We start from the raw sequence: 14,990 nt of genomic DNA, 5'->3' as shown, positions 1-14,990 counted from the left end.
GATTCTTGACTATCACAGATGGAAACAAGAAAACAAGGACTGTTGTCAGTGCTTTATCAGTGGTATCTAAAAGATGAAAAAACACAAGTCTGCTTGAAAGAAAGTTTATTCCATGTATCATGGAAAAATCATGCATACCATCAAGTAAGGCTTCACAAGAGAAAGCGTATAAAGGAAAGACACATTATATAAATTCATAATATATAAACTTCTCTCATCATATTACACATAATACTCTTTATAGTTACACATTTAGGAACTAATTACTACCATTGCAAACATTTCCCTTGCAAGAAAAGATAACCATTTACTAAGTTGGCTGGTATGACAAATGTAAAAATATCTCATGTTTGTAATTACCTAGAAGTGTTTTTCTGCTAGTCACAGTTAATGTTTCCTCACATTTTTTCAAATTATGCATTTCACATTCAGTTATGCAGTTATTTCATGATAAAGAACAAGCTAAAGAGTGTTTTACCTGAAAAACCTGAGAAACTTACCAGACTTATTCAGATATGGTACCTGAGAGTATGAAGTTCTACAAAACAGAGCTGAAGTTTATAAACCTGAATTCTTCATAAACTCCAAATCCTTGTTAATGTTAACAAGAGTTTGGAAGCTATGCTGGAGAGGAGAGTTACATTTGATTGTCTAATCTTAGTTCCTTTTTGGACAACACAAAAAAAACAGTGAACAAAACTTTCACCAGGTCTGGAGCAAAGCAGAGAGAAAACAGTGTTGGTGTATTGCATGCAACTGCTATTACCACATTGTGTCACCTTTAACAGGTTTCTCATATACATTCATCTGCTGTTTAAGTTCTAGCTGCACAGAACTATCAAACAAGACAGAAAGAAACTACCTTGGTTATTAATATAGTGGCAAACTACCTCTTGACTTCAAGTGAAAATTCTACCCGGCTATGAGAAAAATCAGACACTTTAGAGAAAAAAATGAGTTTACATTCTTTTAAATACAAAGGAATGAGTGCCTGGGGCTGCTGACCCCAGTTACTCCAAGCTAAATTCTTGGAGGATGTATAAAACTGAACTGAAAAGAACTGAAAGTGGAATCAGCACTGAACTATGCCCTCCAAACTTATTTTGATATTGTGATATGAAGGCCTCACAAGTTATAAGGACTCCAAATAATGCTCAATGTACAAGAGAAACAGTTTCACAAATGGGACATAATGTGCTTCTTAGGCAAAAAAAGCTGTTTGCTATCATGACTTACTATTTTGGTCAGTTTTTGAAATGACAAAGGAGTCCCTGTCAAGAACTTGGCTGCATACACATATCTATGACAAATCCAAGAGTCTCATTTGCTAAATCATTTGAAAAGTACAGGATTTTACTACACAATGTATCTAAGTGTCTAGTGCTATCATAGTCCATAACATTTTACAAAGGTAAGTCTCATGTTTTAAAATATATGAAAGCTTTTCCTTGTACCAAAGGCGATACTTCAAAGTTTATAAGCATAATCAATAGTCAAGTCCTCTTTCCTGGAAGAAAAATACATTTTTCTGTAGCTTGCCTTAAAGTGTGATCCAAGATGATTATGATGTTATTGAATGTAAATTTATATATTAATGTTTCTATAGTGCAGAAGATACACGGAATAAATCATTGTAAAGGAAAACTGTTCTAGCTTTCTGTCACTTTATCAGCTTAATTACACAATGCTGGCAAACAGTTTCATTTGTAAATAACAACACTGCACCTTTGACAAGGTATTCAATCAAAAAAATAGGTTTGCTGAAATGGAGAAAATGTTCCTGTATAAACTGGATTATAGTTATAGATCAATTCTTTTGTTTCCTCTTCTTCACTGGAGAAATGGTGCATGCTCTTCCTGCCTGTAAAACATTGTAAAAGTACAGATCATTTTAATGTTACCCTCCTCAACAATATTTATCTTGGCAAAGTAAGTTATTTTGTGTAGCACAACAACAAATGGGATTACAGCAGCTTGTATGTGAAGAACTGTGAAGATACATCTTCAGAAACCTGGTTACAGCCTATTTTATAACTGGAGAGGGGGAATTTAAAGCCAAGACTGTAAAAAATAGTTATCCATGAGATACTGGCAGTATCTACCAGAAAAACCTTTAACTCTGAAAGAAATGCAACAGACTATCAGTCTACTGAAAGCTGCATGAACTGTGCTGATGAGGACAATAAAATTGAATTCTCACCTGGTTTATCAAGCTGGCAACTCTACAGAAGTTAAAATTAATGATGGATGGATAAAAAAATGGTATTTCAGTAGAATTGTTTAGATACTAAGCGATCACACATGAGCATATTTTTACCAGCTGAAAACAGTTTACATTTTTTATCTTGTGGTTTATTTTCATAGTTAGGGAAGATATCCTTCCTTACATTAGCTAAAAATGTCAATTAATCATTGCAAAGTTATGATATGAAGTACTCAGTAGGAGCAGCTAATGCTTCAGTACCTCCCCCAAAAGACTGGGGGGGCCATGAAGAGTAATTTAGGATTTGGTAGAAGAGATGGGGGTGGACAAGGCTGGCTGAAGAAAGTTTGCTCTACCGGAATTGTAGGGGAGTAGATCCAAAAGCTACTGACACACCTGTGTGGCACCCTGCACAAGCTCTTGGGATGTGCACACCTGTGTCACAGAACTCACAGGCAGTGTGCCTCAACTGGATTTACAAGCAGAGCTGGCACTTGTTTTGCCCCACTTCACTTGGATAATGGCCTGAGCAAGCTTACTTCTATTGGGAGTACAGTCTGCAGACAGCCACTTGAGAAAGTAGCAAACAAAGCCAGAGAACACACTGCATTCTGGTATTAGACCACAAAATTAAAACCAGACTTAAACTGTATTTTCACCTGTCCCTCCCTCCTTGTTTTTATCATGGTGTGCCATCTCATAAAATGGCCTGGGTTGGAAGTGACCTTAGAGATCATCTTGTTCCAATCCTCCTGCCACGGGCACGAACACATTGCACTAGACCAGGCTGCTCAGAGGTCAAATTCTGCCTGGCCCTAACTTCCCTATGAAAATGGTTTTGTTACATTTTCACAAAGAGGAATGGGACTACTTTATGCAAGAAAGCACCTTGAATTTGTGTGAAATGCAGATTTTATTTCTACACTCTCACTGACCAGGTCAGCACCTGTAAAAATTGCAATTTTTTACATCACTATCTAGTTTCTTCATTAAGTTGACTCTTTTGATTTGAGACCAAGTCTAGACACCAAACTCAACCAGCTTAATTAACATGTTCTTCATAGTCCCCGTCAAGGAGGAAAGACAATTTCATAAAATAGTCCAGCAGAACGATTTAGTAGGGATAAATTAAGGAATAAAGTTTGATTCCTTCAAACACTCCTCTATTTATATCCTGCTTATTTGTAACAAACAGATGGGAAGTGTCATAAACTATCAAAATGTTGTGCATTAGTTACTTCCAGATTCTTAGAGTATAAACAAAAAAAAAATTAGCAACTCTGTAAAATTTAAAAACTCCTTGTGCTGTCTATAGAATACAACTGTAGGGCACATATTACACATCCATGCTGTCCAAGCCCTGTTTATAGTCCTGATATACACATTTTGCAAGCAAAACGTATTGAATGACTGCAAGCCAGTTTGGAACTGAAGAAGCCCCTGGAATTAAGAATGGAGTACTTTTTTTTGTTTTATTGTTTTTGTGCAAGAGATGTCAAAATGTTACAGGGATATTTTGAAATGGTAGAAAGTCATAGAACAATGTTTTAGAGCCAGCCTAGTGAAAAGAGTTTGTGGAATCCTTGGCCTTTTGATGTTACTTTCACTAAACCATTCTATTTCTAGTATCCTTTGGTGTCTTATAAGCCTATAAAGCTTGCAGAATAATCTTCTCAGAAAGCACTATGAGGTACTGAACTTTGACAGCTGAAAAAGAAGTACATCATCCTCAAAGTTTTTCAGTAACGCTTCACTCTCACCCCCAACATTTACAGATAGAAAACTTTTTACCTTCATTGACGAAGAAATCAGCCATGTAATATGCTGCCCTTACAGCAGATGGAGAATGTGGAATGCCTGGAGAATCCTTCCACTCAAATGAGTTTTTCTCTGGATGCCATTGCATGCCATAAATTGGATATTTGTATGCTACAACAAAACACAAAACGTGGAAAGGTGTGTGTCTTAAGAATCATGTAACTAATCTTACTGCAAGTAAACTCAGAGGATAAGCTACAAATACACCTCACTTATTAACAGTTTCACAAAAGCTTAAACAGCAAGTTGAAACACTGTTACTAAAGTCACAGTAGAACTGAAGGAAAAGAAATATACTGTAAAAGAAGGGTCTCATTCCACACAAGAAAATATTTGTGCATAATTTTTTTGATTACTCATTTCAGAATTAATGTATATACATAGTAAAAAATAATGTGTGGAGGGATAGAATGTAAGAAAATAGTAGAGAAGGTAGTCTCACACCTGAGGAGCTGCAGCTGTACTAATCACCAAAGATTAGGAACAGGCCTGCCCTTAACAGGCCACAGCTGTGTCCAATTAGAAGAGTTCTACAGAAGAGTGGGTTAGCTAGTTGAGAAGAGAGTTGGGAGTTGTTGGTTGTGAAGAAAAAGGAGTCAGTGCTGTGAGGAGATGCCCATGACAAGTCACCCAGAAGGTATGGAGCCTTTGAAATATGATGACAACGATAATGTTTGAAGTATATCGCTCTCAAAGCCTCCTGTCTTCTTGCCAGCATCACACAGCATTCCCAGCCATACAGGATGCCAGTTCCATGTGAAAGATCCAAGTCCTAGTATCTCCTCGAAGGCCCAGTCAATCCAGGGCAGCTCCCAGGCCTGGTACATTTTGGGGGAGTCAGTCCTTAGCTTTCTTCCAGGGAATAGCGGCACAGCAGCTGATTGCTGCCCTGTGATAAACTGCTCGCAGGCAAGGTGATGCCTGTCATTAGCCTAATCAGGTTTGCTGATCAAAGAGCTGTTCCTCTCTTTTGGAGGCCAGCCAGGATGCCACACAGAAGAATCCCACTGGTGACAGCTGGGTCCTAGGCAGGGCTGCTAGTGGCGCACTCATGAAGATAAAACCCTCCCTGAAGAGCTAACTTGTTTCCTGAGCTGAGCAAGCCCAGTGCAAAACAGACAAAACAAGTCATGCAAAAGGCTTTTGGAGGAGGACAATTACCAGCATTGTAACTAAGGTAATGAGGGATATTGCTGCTCCTCAGCAGCCTGGAGCTTTTCCCATACAGCAAACAGAGAGCACCAGGGAAACGCCAGCCTAAGCAGGCAGCTGGCAGGCACGGCTTGACAGAGGCACTGTGCAGGGATTCAACTACTGAAGCACACACCACAGCGCTCAAATACACCAGTGCTAACGTGTAACAGCATCTCTGGGAGGGGAATGGCCGGTGGGAGGAGTAACAAGGCTCACAGCATTCAAAAGATAAAATATCCCTGCAAACAGAAATGCTCCTCACAGCCAGAGCGCTGACAGGGGCTGATGCTCACTCTGCTATTTGAACAACTTGCAATACAAATTCACATCCATGCCACAACAGCCCTAAAGAACTAGGTTGTTACAGTCACAGTTTCCAAAGGAAATTAATTTCCTTACCTTCCATGGTAGATATAAACTCCACTTCATCATCAGTGTTAGTGGTCAGAACTTTATAGAAATTACGAAGCTTTTCATTATTGGTGAAATTCTGTGATAAGGAGAGGGGGGAGAGGGAAAATGTGTTATTTTGTTATTTGCTTATTTATTTCTAGTTTTAACAAAAAAAAAAATTGTATGCAGGAAATAAAAAGATTGAATACCTCCATGGAGAGGCTCCATACGTGAAAGTTTGAAGTCAATGGCTCGGTAGCAAGTGCATGTAATACATCATTAGGGAAACTCCTGAACATTTTGCTGTCTTTTGCAGCTATTACAAGGAAAAAAATTGTATTTTCCATTACCGAAACTGGTCTCAGATGGACTTACAATGACAGAAGACAATTAATAAAATGTTGTATTAAACCTTTTTGGAAGTGAATCTTTATTATTTTAGAATATCCTGGAAGAAATATCAGTGAAATAACTACAACAGATTTCCAATATGCTGTTACCACTGTCTACTTGTCTTGACCCAGAGAGGATCCAAAGCTCTCACTAAGAGAGAGGGAAAAAAAAAGCACCATTCTTTGACACTCATTTCAGCAGCCTTTCCACTCACAATGAGCACAAGTGACAGAATTTTTAAATGCTACTTTTTTTTTTTAATTACTCACAAAGGGTAAAGTATCAACAGAGGCCACGCTTTACCAAGTGCCACAGCTCTATCTCAAGGGATCTCTGTAATTTCAGTACTGTTCAAATGGGACAGTAATGCCACTATTCATCATGAAGAAAGATGTGATTTCAAAAATTTAAAATCACCTGCTCTCCAAGCTTTATAGGTTTTGAACTTGTGAATTTTGTGAACTTGGTAACAAAAAGCAGACGTTATTTTGTAGGTCTGAATTTTCAAATGACTCAAAGAGCCACAACTTTGGTTTTTGCTGACTGCTGTTGGTTTCAAATGGCTTGTGCTCACTCCTCTGCTGAAGAAGTGACAGCTGCTCTGACTTTCCAAAAACAGTCAATGCAACTTAATAACAAAGAATTTAGCAGAAGATAGTCAGCAGGAACTTCACAAACATTCACCCATAATATTTATCATGAACAAAACACAACACCTCTTACCAAAACTCAGACATGAGATGTAATGAATTTTTCACCTGTGGTAAAGTTCAGAGGGAGTGAAAAACCCCTTGTGTTGGTATGAGTAAGCAAAATTTCACCACTTGTGAGATATGTAAGCTCTTCGTGTCCAAGACATGTTCCCCATATTGGGAAATAATCTCCTTTATCGTTGGCCTACAAAATAAAAGCAATGATGTAAGGAAACAGTAATGAAAATCTACAGAAAAGAGACTGACAAGAACTTCCTGCTGTTTTTACTTGCTTTTGTGTAGCTGAGAATATCTGAAGGCTAAAGGATACATATGAGTTTTGAAGCAGCAGACTGAGTCTGATGTGGAGACTGATTTGACTGTTCTGCTCTACAAGTAATTTTGAGAGCAGCCTAAATAGAAACCACAAAATGGCAACATTTCTCTAGGAAAAGCAATCATTAGAAGGGACACAGAAGAGTCTGTCCCCATTGTGAGGGAAAGCGTGCTTGTAACAATTCAAACTGTTCTACAAAGCAAGGGCCCTTTGCAATGTCTGTGCCCACCCAACTGTATTAAGAAAACATAAATCCTACGACTAGCACAGCTGTGGTCTTACATGACATACCTATAGGATTGTTTAGCTAGCAGGTTTACACCTGTGTTCCAAAAAGACAAAATGTACATTTAAGCAACATTAAAAAGTGGCAATCATTTTCAAAATAATAAAATTTGGCAGGTAAGTGTGAAAACAGTATGAAAAAAAGGAAAAAGGAGAAAAACAAAGCAAAAAAACAAGAACACAACTAGTTTCTTGTGACCTAATTAAGCATGGTGCATACATGTGGTGAAATATGCATTTTTAAATGGTTTACACCTGATAGCAAGCATATGTTGGAAACTGGGATGTTTCAGAACTCCCATTTTTGTGAAATTTGACTAGTTTTTCCTAACTTGTTTCTAAACATTTTTAAGTTATGCATACCACAACACACTCACCAGCCCCAAAGAGCTGCTGCTCAAAGCCATTTTTGAGAAAGCTAAAATGCTTTCTCAGCTAAAGGCTCAGAATAGTAATGCTCCCCTACTGCATTACTGACAGTATGGTAATTAAAGCTCACAGAGCTACTTCTTCTCACAGCAAAACAAGGAAGATGTACAGAAAGATGGCTGATAGGGCTGCAGAGTCTTCATGACCACCCTTAATGTATAATGAGACACAGAACTTAGATGAAAGGCAGACATTGGAGTTGCAAGTGAGGACTAAAACTACTGAAGGCAAAAAATAAACTACAGTTTAAAACCAATTGCAACTGAAACAAAGATTTTGTGGCCCCCTCCCTTATTTTTTAAAATGAACTAGGGCCTGGAGGCTAAGCATGTATTTAACAACACTCAAGACATCACATTTTAAAAACTAATTTAAGAGCTGAAAAACAGTATTTCATTTAGATTTTTGCCTAAGTAGTACAATTTTATGGACTTGAATGGGGATTAGCATTTCACATCCTCTATTCATATTAAAGCAGAGCCAGATCAAAGTAATTTCTCATTGTGAATATTTGCAAATGAAAAGGATCCCTCATGTTTTAGAAAAAGATAAAATTCAGTCATCCTGTACTTGTTAAGATACTCTTGACTATTGTAGCTTACCTTACATAAGTAAAACCAGAAATATTTTATAGTAATTAAGATTTGAAAGATGAATATCAAAACACAAAATTATCACAAACAGCAAGGAAAAACCATCCTTTGTTATAAAGGGTTACCTAGGATGAACTGACTATTATTTTCCGCCTTTCAGTCACTAGTAGTACATATATCAGCTAATAAACCTGTCTCTCTGATCATAAAGTGACACAGGCAATTCAGTTCACCATTGTGAAATGTCAACATAATTTCATAATTCTACAACAAACCACAAGAAACCCTTGTCCTAGGGCTGCATACCAAGGCACAGGCTGCAGTTCACACAGTGAGCAGTTCCAGAAAGACAAATGAAATCACATAAAACTGAGACAGTCCTTGCAAGACTCACGACAAATAAAGACAGACAAAAGAACAAAAACATTAATGCCACAGGGACTGAAGAGTAAAGGGAGCTCAATTACAGAATTGCAGCAGTTGACTGGTCCTCTGAATGCCACTGCCTGCACTTTCCCTGCCTGCTGTTGGAAAGCCAGCAGCAAAGGTGGAAGACAATTCCTCATTGCCAACTTCACACAGAGCCATGAAGCCTCAGGTACAACAAACAAACAATACCATTCTCACCTGAAGAAGTTAGCAGTTTAAGACCATAAGACAACATAAAACAGGAGTGGGTGTCACAAGTGTGAATCTTAAGCTACTAATGCAGAAGTTTTATGCAGAAGCAAGAAATAAGCTACCTATTTTCAGGCCTACAGATAACCCACTGAATGACAGTGCAAAACTATGAAAAATATGAACCTGTCATTTTGATCTCTGAACAGTGACAATAACAAGAACCAACTGCTCCTCAGTAATTACCTCCAAGGCCTTGTAGTAAAATATCTTAGCAACCCTTGAATACTCTGAAGTCCTAAGATCCACACCACCTCCAGGAAGAAGAACCCTGAAAGGCAACATCCAAGAATATGATTAGCAACAGTGATGAACCCAAAACTTGGACAATGTACACAGAGAAATGTCTGACAGCAGTTTTAAGGGTACTATTTAGGTCTAGGTTCCAGAAATCTACAGACAGGCATCTATGCTCCCATTATAGACAGAAGTGATCTAGTCAGGAGAGTCACTAGAGATTCAAATAGATTTTCCAGAGCAGACACCTGAGTGGTAGGTAGGTTGAACAACCCTGTCAGCTCCACTGGCTGCACTGGCTAGCATTGCATAATTTATGTGAGTTTGGACAGCTAGTGCACAGGCAGACAGCTAAATTTAGGTGTTTCAGTATTTAACTTAATCATTGTGTTCTTCCACTGAAAAATGGCTACTGTATCACAAAGTATAGATCAAGCCTAATGCAACATATGGAAGAAGAAAGTAAACAGAAAACACATAAACCACACAGATTTCAGCTGGTATACAAAAGGGTTGCAAGCCATGACTGTCATTTCCTATCCTGACTCTCAGCTGGCTCTCACTACCACTTTAAAATTCCAGCCCAAATCTCGATTCATTCTGCCAGTCTCAGAAATATAGAATTGTGGCCCTAGCATAGTGACCTTTTTATTGGAGACAACAAAGATCAAAAAGTTCCTATCAAAAAGGAAGAAAAGTACATTTGACCATAACCTTTGGTCACACAGGATCCCACAGAGCTAAGGAAGACAATCTCAGGGAAAATTTCATTTAAAAAGTGCACAAACTTTTTCCACCACAAAATATAATCAGGAATGGCAATTCCCTGTGTGGCTCCCCAAACCCAAAAAAACACCACAGAAGAAAAACTTTTAGCACAGTCTAGCAGAGAATTCACATGGATACATGATGACATGGAAAATTATCAAGTACCATCAGAAACGGTAACATGAAATAAAGGAAGCCTCTCCTGGCTGTAACTGGAACACTGTCTGCTGAACCAACAAAACTGGATGTGTGAGCATTCCTTAATCCACTGCTGCAAAACCTCAATTGAATTTACTCAAGTCATATCCATTAACTGTTGATTTTTTACTGAAACAGATGTAGGATTTCTCTACATGTCTGTGCTCTGAAAATGGCAATGTGAATCAGTGAGATACTAACAAGCAGTTAGAAACCAATACCATCTCAAATGATCCCAAGCATTTGCAGAGCAAATATGCATTTAAACCCCTGTGACTGGTTTTTTTGGTTTTTTTCAAGTGGATAGTGCACAGGTTCATGTAAATGCCATCAAGTATTTGGTGGAAAAGTAGTATTCACAAAAATACAAAAAACTTTACTTCCCAGTGTCAACACTGAAAATTAATACATCTGAAGGTATTTTCAAAACAGGCCAGATTATAGGCTTCTTCAAAGATCTATTTAGACAAATAAAGTGATCTTTACCTGGAAGTGGTAGGAAATTCACTCCATCTGTTCAAACCAAACCTGGACTATACTAATTAGTAAAACTGATTGTCATTTTTGCTAATGCAAAAAGGAAATAACCCATTAAGTAGCAATGATAATGGCTTGACATTGTCATAAGCAGATTGAAATGCAACTACGTGTATTCCAGTATCACTGCCTGGTTAGAGATGATGATTTCCATTTCAATTCCTACCTCAGGAGTACATTCATAAAATTATGTCTTTAATATGGTAAATTTCATTATTTTAATAGTAAATAATTTCCAACCTCAAAGAACAATGTGAAAGATCAATGTATCTCCTCCTTATTCTGAATTTCCACAGAATATAAGTCATTTCCTCCAGAGCTCCTTTTTGTTATTTACACACAATTTCAACATGGAAGCCAACAGGTGACAGTGGAGGGCCACAGAAGGAAATATAGACCATCCTCACTCACCTCCATAACACAAACTCAATTGACTTCTGACTGCAAGGATAGAAGGGTAAAGAAAGTGGATCTGCTTTCCTCACACTTTCTTCTGCATTGATATAGGTGATGAGGTAGAAACGACCAGAGACCCCGTTGGTGGAAAGCCCTTTTGGCAACCAAAGTGAAGCTGGTAGCCATGAGAAAGGGAGGAAATTATTCATTTTGCCCCCAACAGAACACAGCAGAGAAAAGCATCACTATCTTACACTTGCTTACAGCACAAAACTGCAAAGACCCAAGTCTTAGTGTCCAGGGCATGTTGATGTAGGAAGACAATGCACTTCCCAGACAGCCAAAGGTCTAACTCTGCAAGGTCTATGCGTGCTGATTAACATTCTAGTTATTTGCATAAGCTTAACAAATGTATTCATGGTTTAAGATGCTCATCTCATGACTACAAGCAGCCCAATCACATGCTCTGGCCTCACACACCACCATGACTGTGAAGTGTAGCATCAGCTGATTTTGCTCTTCTGAGGTGCACTTTCAGCACAAGGCTAAAACAAACCAAAAGGTTTTGACTTTGTTTAGTCCACAATAAAACCTGTTGGGCAAGATCAGACTATCCCACATTTTAAAAGGAAGAACACAGTGGTGGCCAGTTGCCACAGATCCCCTGAAAACCAGGAAGTTTTTCTATCAAAGACCTAAGACACAGAATCACAACAGGCAAGACCATTCAAGTGGCAAGAGAGAGAGCACACATGGAGAGAAGAGTAGAAGAGACTGGAAATCAGAAACTTTTATAATAGAGGAGATATGAAAAGGACTGAAAGAGGGAAGAAGGGGTAGAAACAGGAGTGAAATACTAAGCAAGTGCTATTAACCATCAAAAGGAAGGTGACAGATAAAATGAAGACAGAAAAATTAACAAAGAGGAAGTTGAGTATCTCACTTGCAAAATTGCTCTTGCACTTCTCCCTGTCTGCAGACAAGCCCAAGGGGATGCCAAGATAAGCCTTGGCACTCTTGCAGATTATCTGATGTGTTCCTCAAGGAAGGAAAGGCAGCACACCAATACTGGATGAAATCATGCATTCTGTGTCTTAGAATATATTTTCATGTCTGCAGTGCCCAGCACAACCTCTCAAGAGAGCAGGAAGACAATGTCATTGAGAACACAGCAGAGCTCAAAAACAGAACCATTATACCTTTCAACAGAAAATCAGTGCTCAAGACTTACCCATTAATAGAGTGGAAGATTTTATCATACTCTTCATCGCTAAGATTCAATCTGAAACACCAAAAAATAATTATAGAATACATATGACGTACATATATTTGACCACGAAAATATAATCTCTGTTGAACAGAAATGTCTGACACAGAAAATATGCAGAAGGCATGCTTTAAAGAGAGTAAAATGGACACAAATCACATGAAACATTTCACTTGAAACGGCTCAATCCACAAGACTGAAAATAGGGCCCTGTCAGGTAGAGTTCCTGATGAGGTACTCTGAGACCCTTTTGCAAGACACTTGAAAAGTGTACTATTTACATGAATGGCACGGTTATTATTTCCTGCAGACCGGCAACTCCGGTTTCCAACTGATTCCCAAGAAGGGCAGAGCTGCAAACAGTGGGTCACGCCCATGCACCCCCAGCCTCCCTGCCAGCACGGCAACACGAAAAGCAGAAAAGGCCTTGGCTCTGTTGTAAGCCCTGCTCAGCAATAACAAAAACACCTCTATATTATCAACCCTGTCTTCAGCACAAATCCAAAACACACCCCCACACCAGCCACTGTGAAGAAAATTAACTCTACCCCAGCCAAAACTAGCACAGATGGCCACACTTCTGCAGAGGTGTGATAAGCTGGGTGTAAGTGAAAGTGTTCAGCTTTGCTGCAAGTAAATTAATTGCCAGAATTAGAAGCATCCATTCAGTGGTGAAGCTTCTGGTCAGCAAACATTCTGGAAGCTCCAGTAGCTACATGAGGAATGCTGGCTTCTAATTCAGCCACTTAAGAGGGGCTCTTATTGGACTGTGTAGATACATGCTATTTTGTTTTTCTGCAGCTGTATTAGTACTGCTTTTAAGTACGGAAAATTATGATTTTACCATCTGGTTTCAGTGCATTTAATATTTTATAGCTCAGTGTTGGTATGAAGTACTGTCAGCTGTTACTTACTCTGCTACTTCTCACCAAACAACCAAAATAAAAGAAGACAGTGAACTGGACAGAACTAGACTTTGTTTTCTGAAAGGAATACTGATAGCCTTCCTTGATTCCCTGAATTCTGGGGCTACAAAATGTGGAAAAAAAAAGATATCTATATCTATGTATCTAGGTATTGATGTGGGCACTACACTGTACACTGACTGTAGCTAACTTCAAAAACCATGCAAACTGCAGAAGGCAATTTTACTGGTAAAAAAAAGAATAGAACTTTTCAAAGAGAGACTAGCGATGTAAATAGAAGTATTAAAAAGTATATGTTCCACTCTGCTTTTATTCTGATTTCTGGAACTCTGAGAATTGTGGCATCTTCAAATTGTCTTTGAGGAGCAATAAACACTCAGAGAAGCAGCAGAACTACTTTCTGTGCCTCTAAAATCATACATACCTTACATAATACAATTATTATCCACTCCTAAGGATAAAAAAAATGTACCTTATAGGCACAACTCGACCACCGGCAGATTCCACAAATTTCACATATGAAGCCGCAATATAAGATCTTCCAAATCGCTGGTACTCATCATAGTGACATTCCTGTGACAATATCCCTGAAGGGTGCAAAGAAGAAAATTAGCACCATACAAATGGCAAATGCTACACACTGAAAGAAAAGTCACAAAATCACTGAATCAATTAGCTTGGAAAAGACCTCTGAGATCATCAAATTCAAGCTTCAATGGAACACCACCATGTCAACCAGACCATGAAACAAGTGCCACGTCCAGTTTTTCCTTAAACACCTCCAAGGACGGTGACTCCACCACCTCGCTGGGCAGTCCATTACAGTAACTAATCACCGCTTCTGTGAGGAAATCCTTCCTAATGTCTAACCCAAATCTCCCCTAGGCAGCTTAAGACTGTACTCCTGTCCTAGTGCTAGTTGCCGAGAAGAGCCCGACCCCACCTGGCTCCAGCCTCCTTCAGGCAATGGTAGAGACCGATAAGGTCTCACCGGAGCCTTCTTTTCTCCTGCCCAAACCACGCCAAGTTCCTCATCCGCTCCCTCTAAGACCCGTGCTCCTATTAATTCATTAAGCTCCCATTTCCTACATGCCAGCTAGCAGCGATAGATTTAGCGCCCAGAGGAACTGCAGGCACCGAGACAACGGGGCATCAATTGCGGCGCCCCGTCACAAGGCACCACACAAACACACATTACCTGACTAAGCCTCGGCTTCCCTGCTATGACAGCTCAGCACTGCAACATCCCTCAAGCAAGCCCGCACAGCCTTAACGCCGCTTACACCGGCTCTAGCCAAACCTCGGCTCCGGGAGACGCTTCCCGTCGGGCCCAGGCAGGGTGGGCGGCCCCTCGGCCCCTCGGCCCCTTACCGATGATGGGTCTGTCATTGCGCCCCGCCGGGCGGTCGCGCCGCGCCACGGAGGCGGCCGAGCCGCAGCGCAGCAGCGCCAGGAGGAGCGCGGCGGCCGCGGCGCCACCGAGCCCTGCGCGGCGCCCCATGGCCACGGCTGCGGGCAGCACGGCCAACGGCTGCCGGCACGGCTCGGCTCGGCTCGGAGCACGGCTCGGCTCGGCTCGGCTCGGCTCGCCTCCGGGCACGGCTGCCGGCTGGGCTGGGCTGGGCGCCCGCCCCGCGCACGCAGCC

The 14,990-nt window shown here is 40.0% G+C and overlaps 1 protein-coding gene across 1 annotated transcript; it reads right to left on the bottom strand.

Annotated features, from left to right (window-relative positions):
• Window positions 1-150: 150 nt before the first annotated feature.
• Window positions 151-14,937, bottom strand: GGH (gamma-glutamyl hydrolase). The gene is made up of 9 exons (XM_084226590.1): window positions 14,716-14,937; window positions 13,817-13,931; window positions 12,383-12,433; window positions 9,202-9,286; window positions 6,760-6,898; window positions 5,818-5,924; window positions 5,615-5,705; window positions 3,995-4,132; window positions 151-1,861 (listed from the first exon to the last, which is right to left on the bottom strand). Exons 1-9 carry the CDS (start codon window positions 14,843-14,845, stop codon window positions 1,740-1,742), a joined length of 978 nt encoding a protein of 325 aa, XP_084082716.1. The 5' UTR covers window positions 14,846-14,937; the 3' UTR covers window positions 151-1,739.
• Between the last annotated feature and the right edge of the window lie 53 nt (window positions 14,938-14,990).

This window comes from Fringilla coelebs, assembly GCF_963513975.1.
Source record: "Fringilla coelebs genome assembly, chromosome: 1".
In the NCBI taxonomy this organism is placed as follows: Eukaryota; Metazoa; Chordata; class Aves; order Passeriformes; family Fringillidae; genus Fringilla; species Fringilla coelebs.
The sequence above is the reverse complement of the archived record's forward strand: the minus strand, read 5'-3'. Positions and strand labels throughout refer to the sequence as shown.

Excerpts from the sequence above, each read along its gene's own strand:
- GGH (XM_084226590.1), bottom strand. The coding sequence starts at position 14,845 with ATGGGGCGCCGCGCAGGGCTCGGTGGCGCCGCGGCCGCCGCGCTCCTC. Across the intron at positions 6,899-9,201 it reads TTTACTACAAGGCCTTGGAG|GCCAACGATAAAGGAGATTA; the intron begins GTAATTACTGAG and ends TTTATTTTGTAG. Across the intron at positions 1,862-3,994 it reads TGATTTCTTCGTCAATGAAG|GCAGGAAGAGCATGCACCAT; the intron begins GTAAAAAGTTTT and ends AATGTTTTACAG.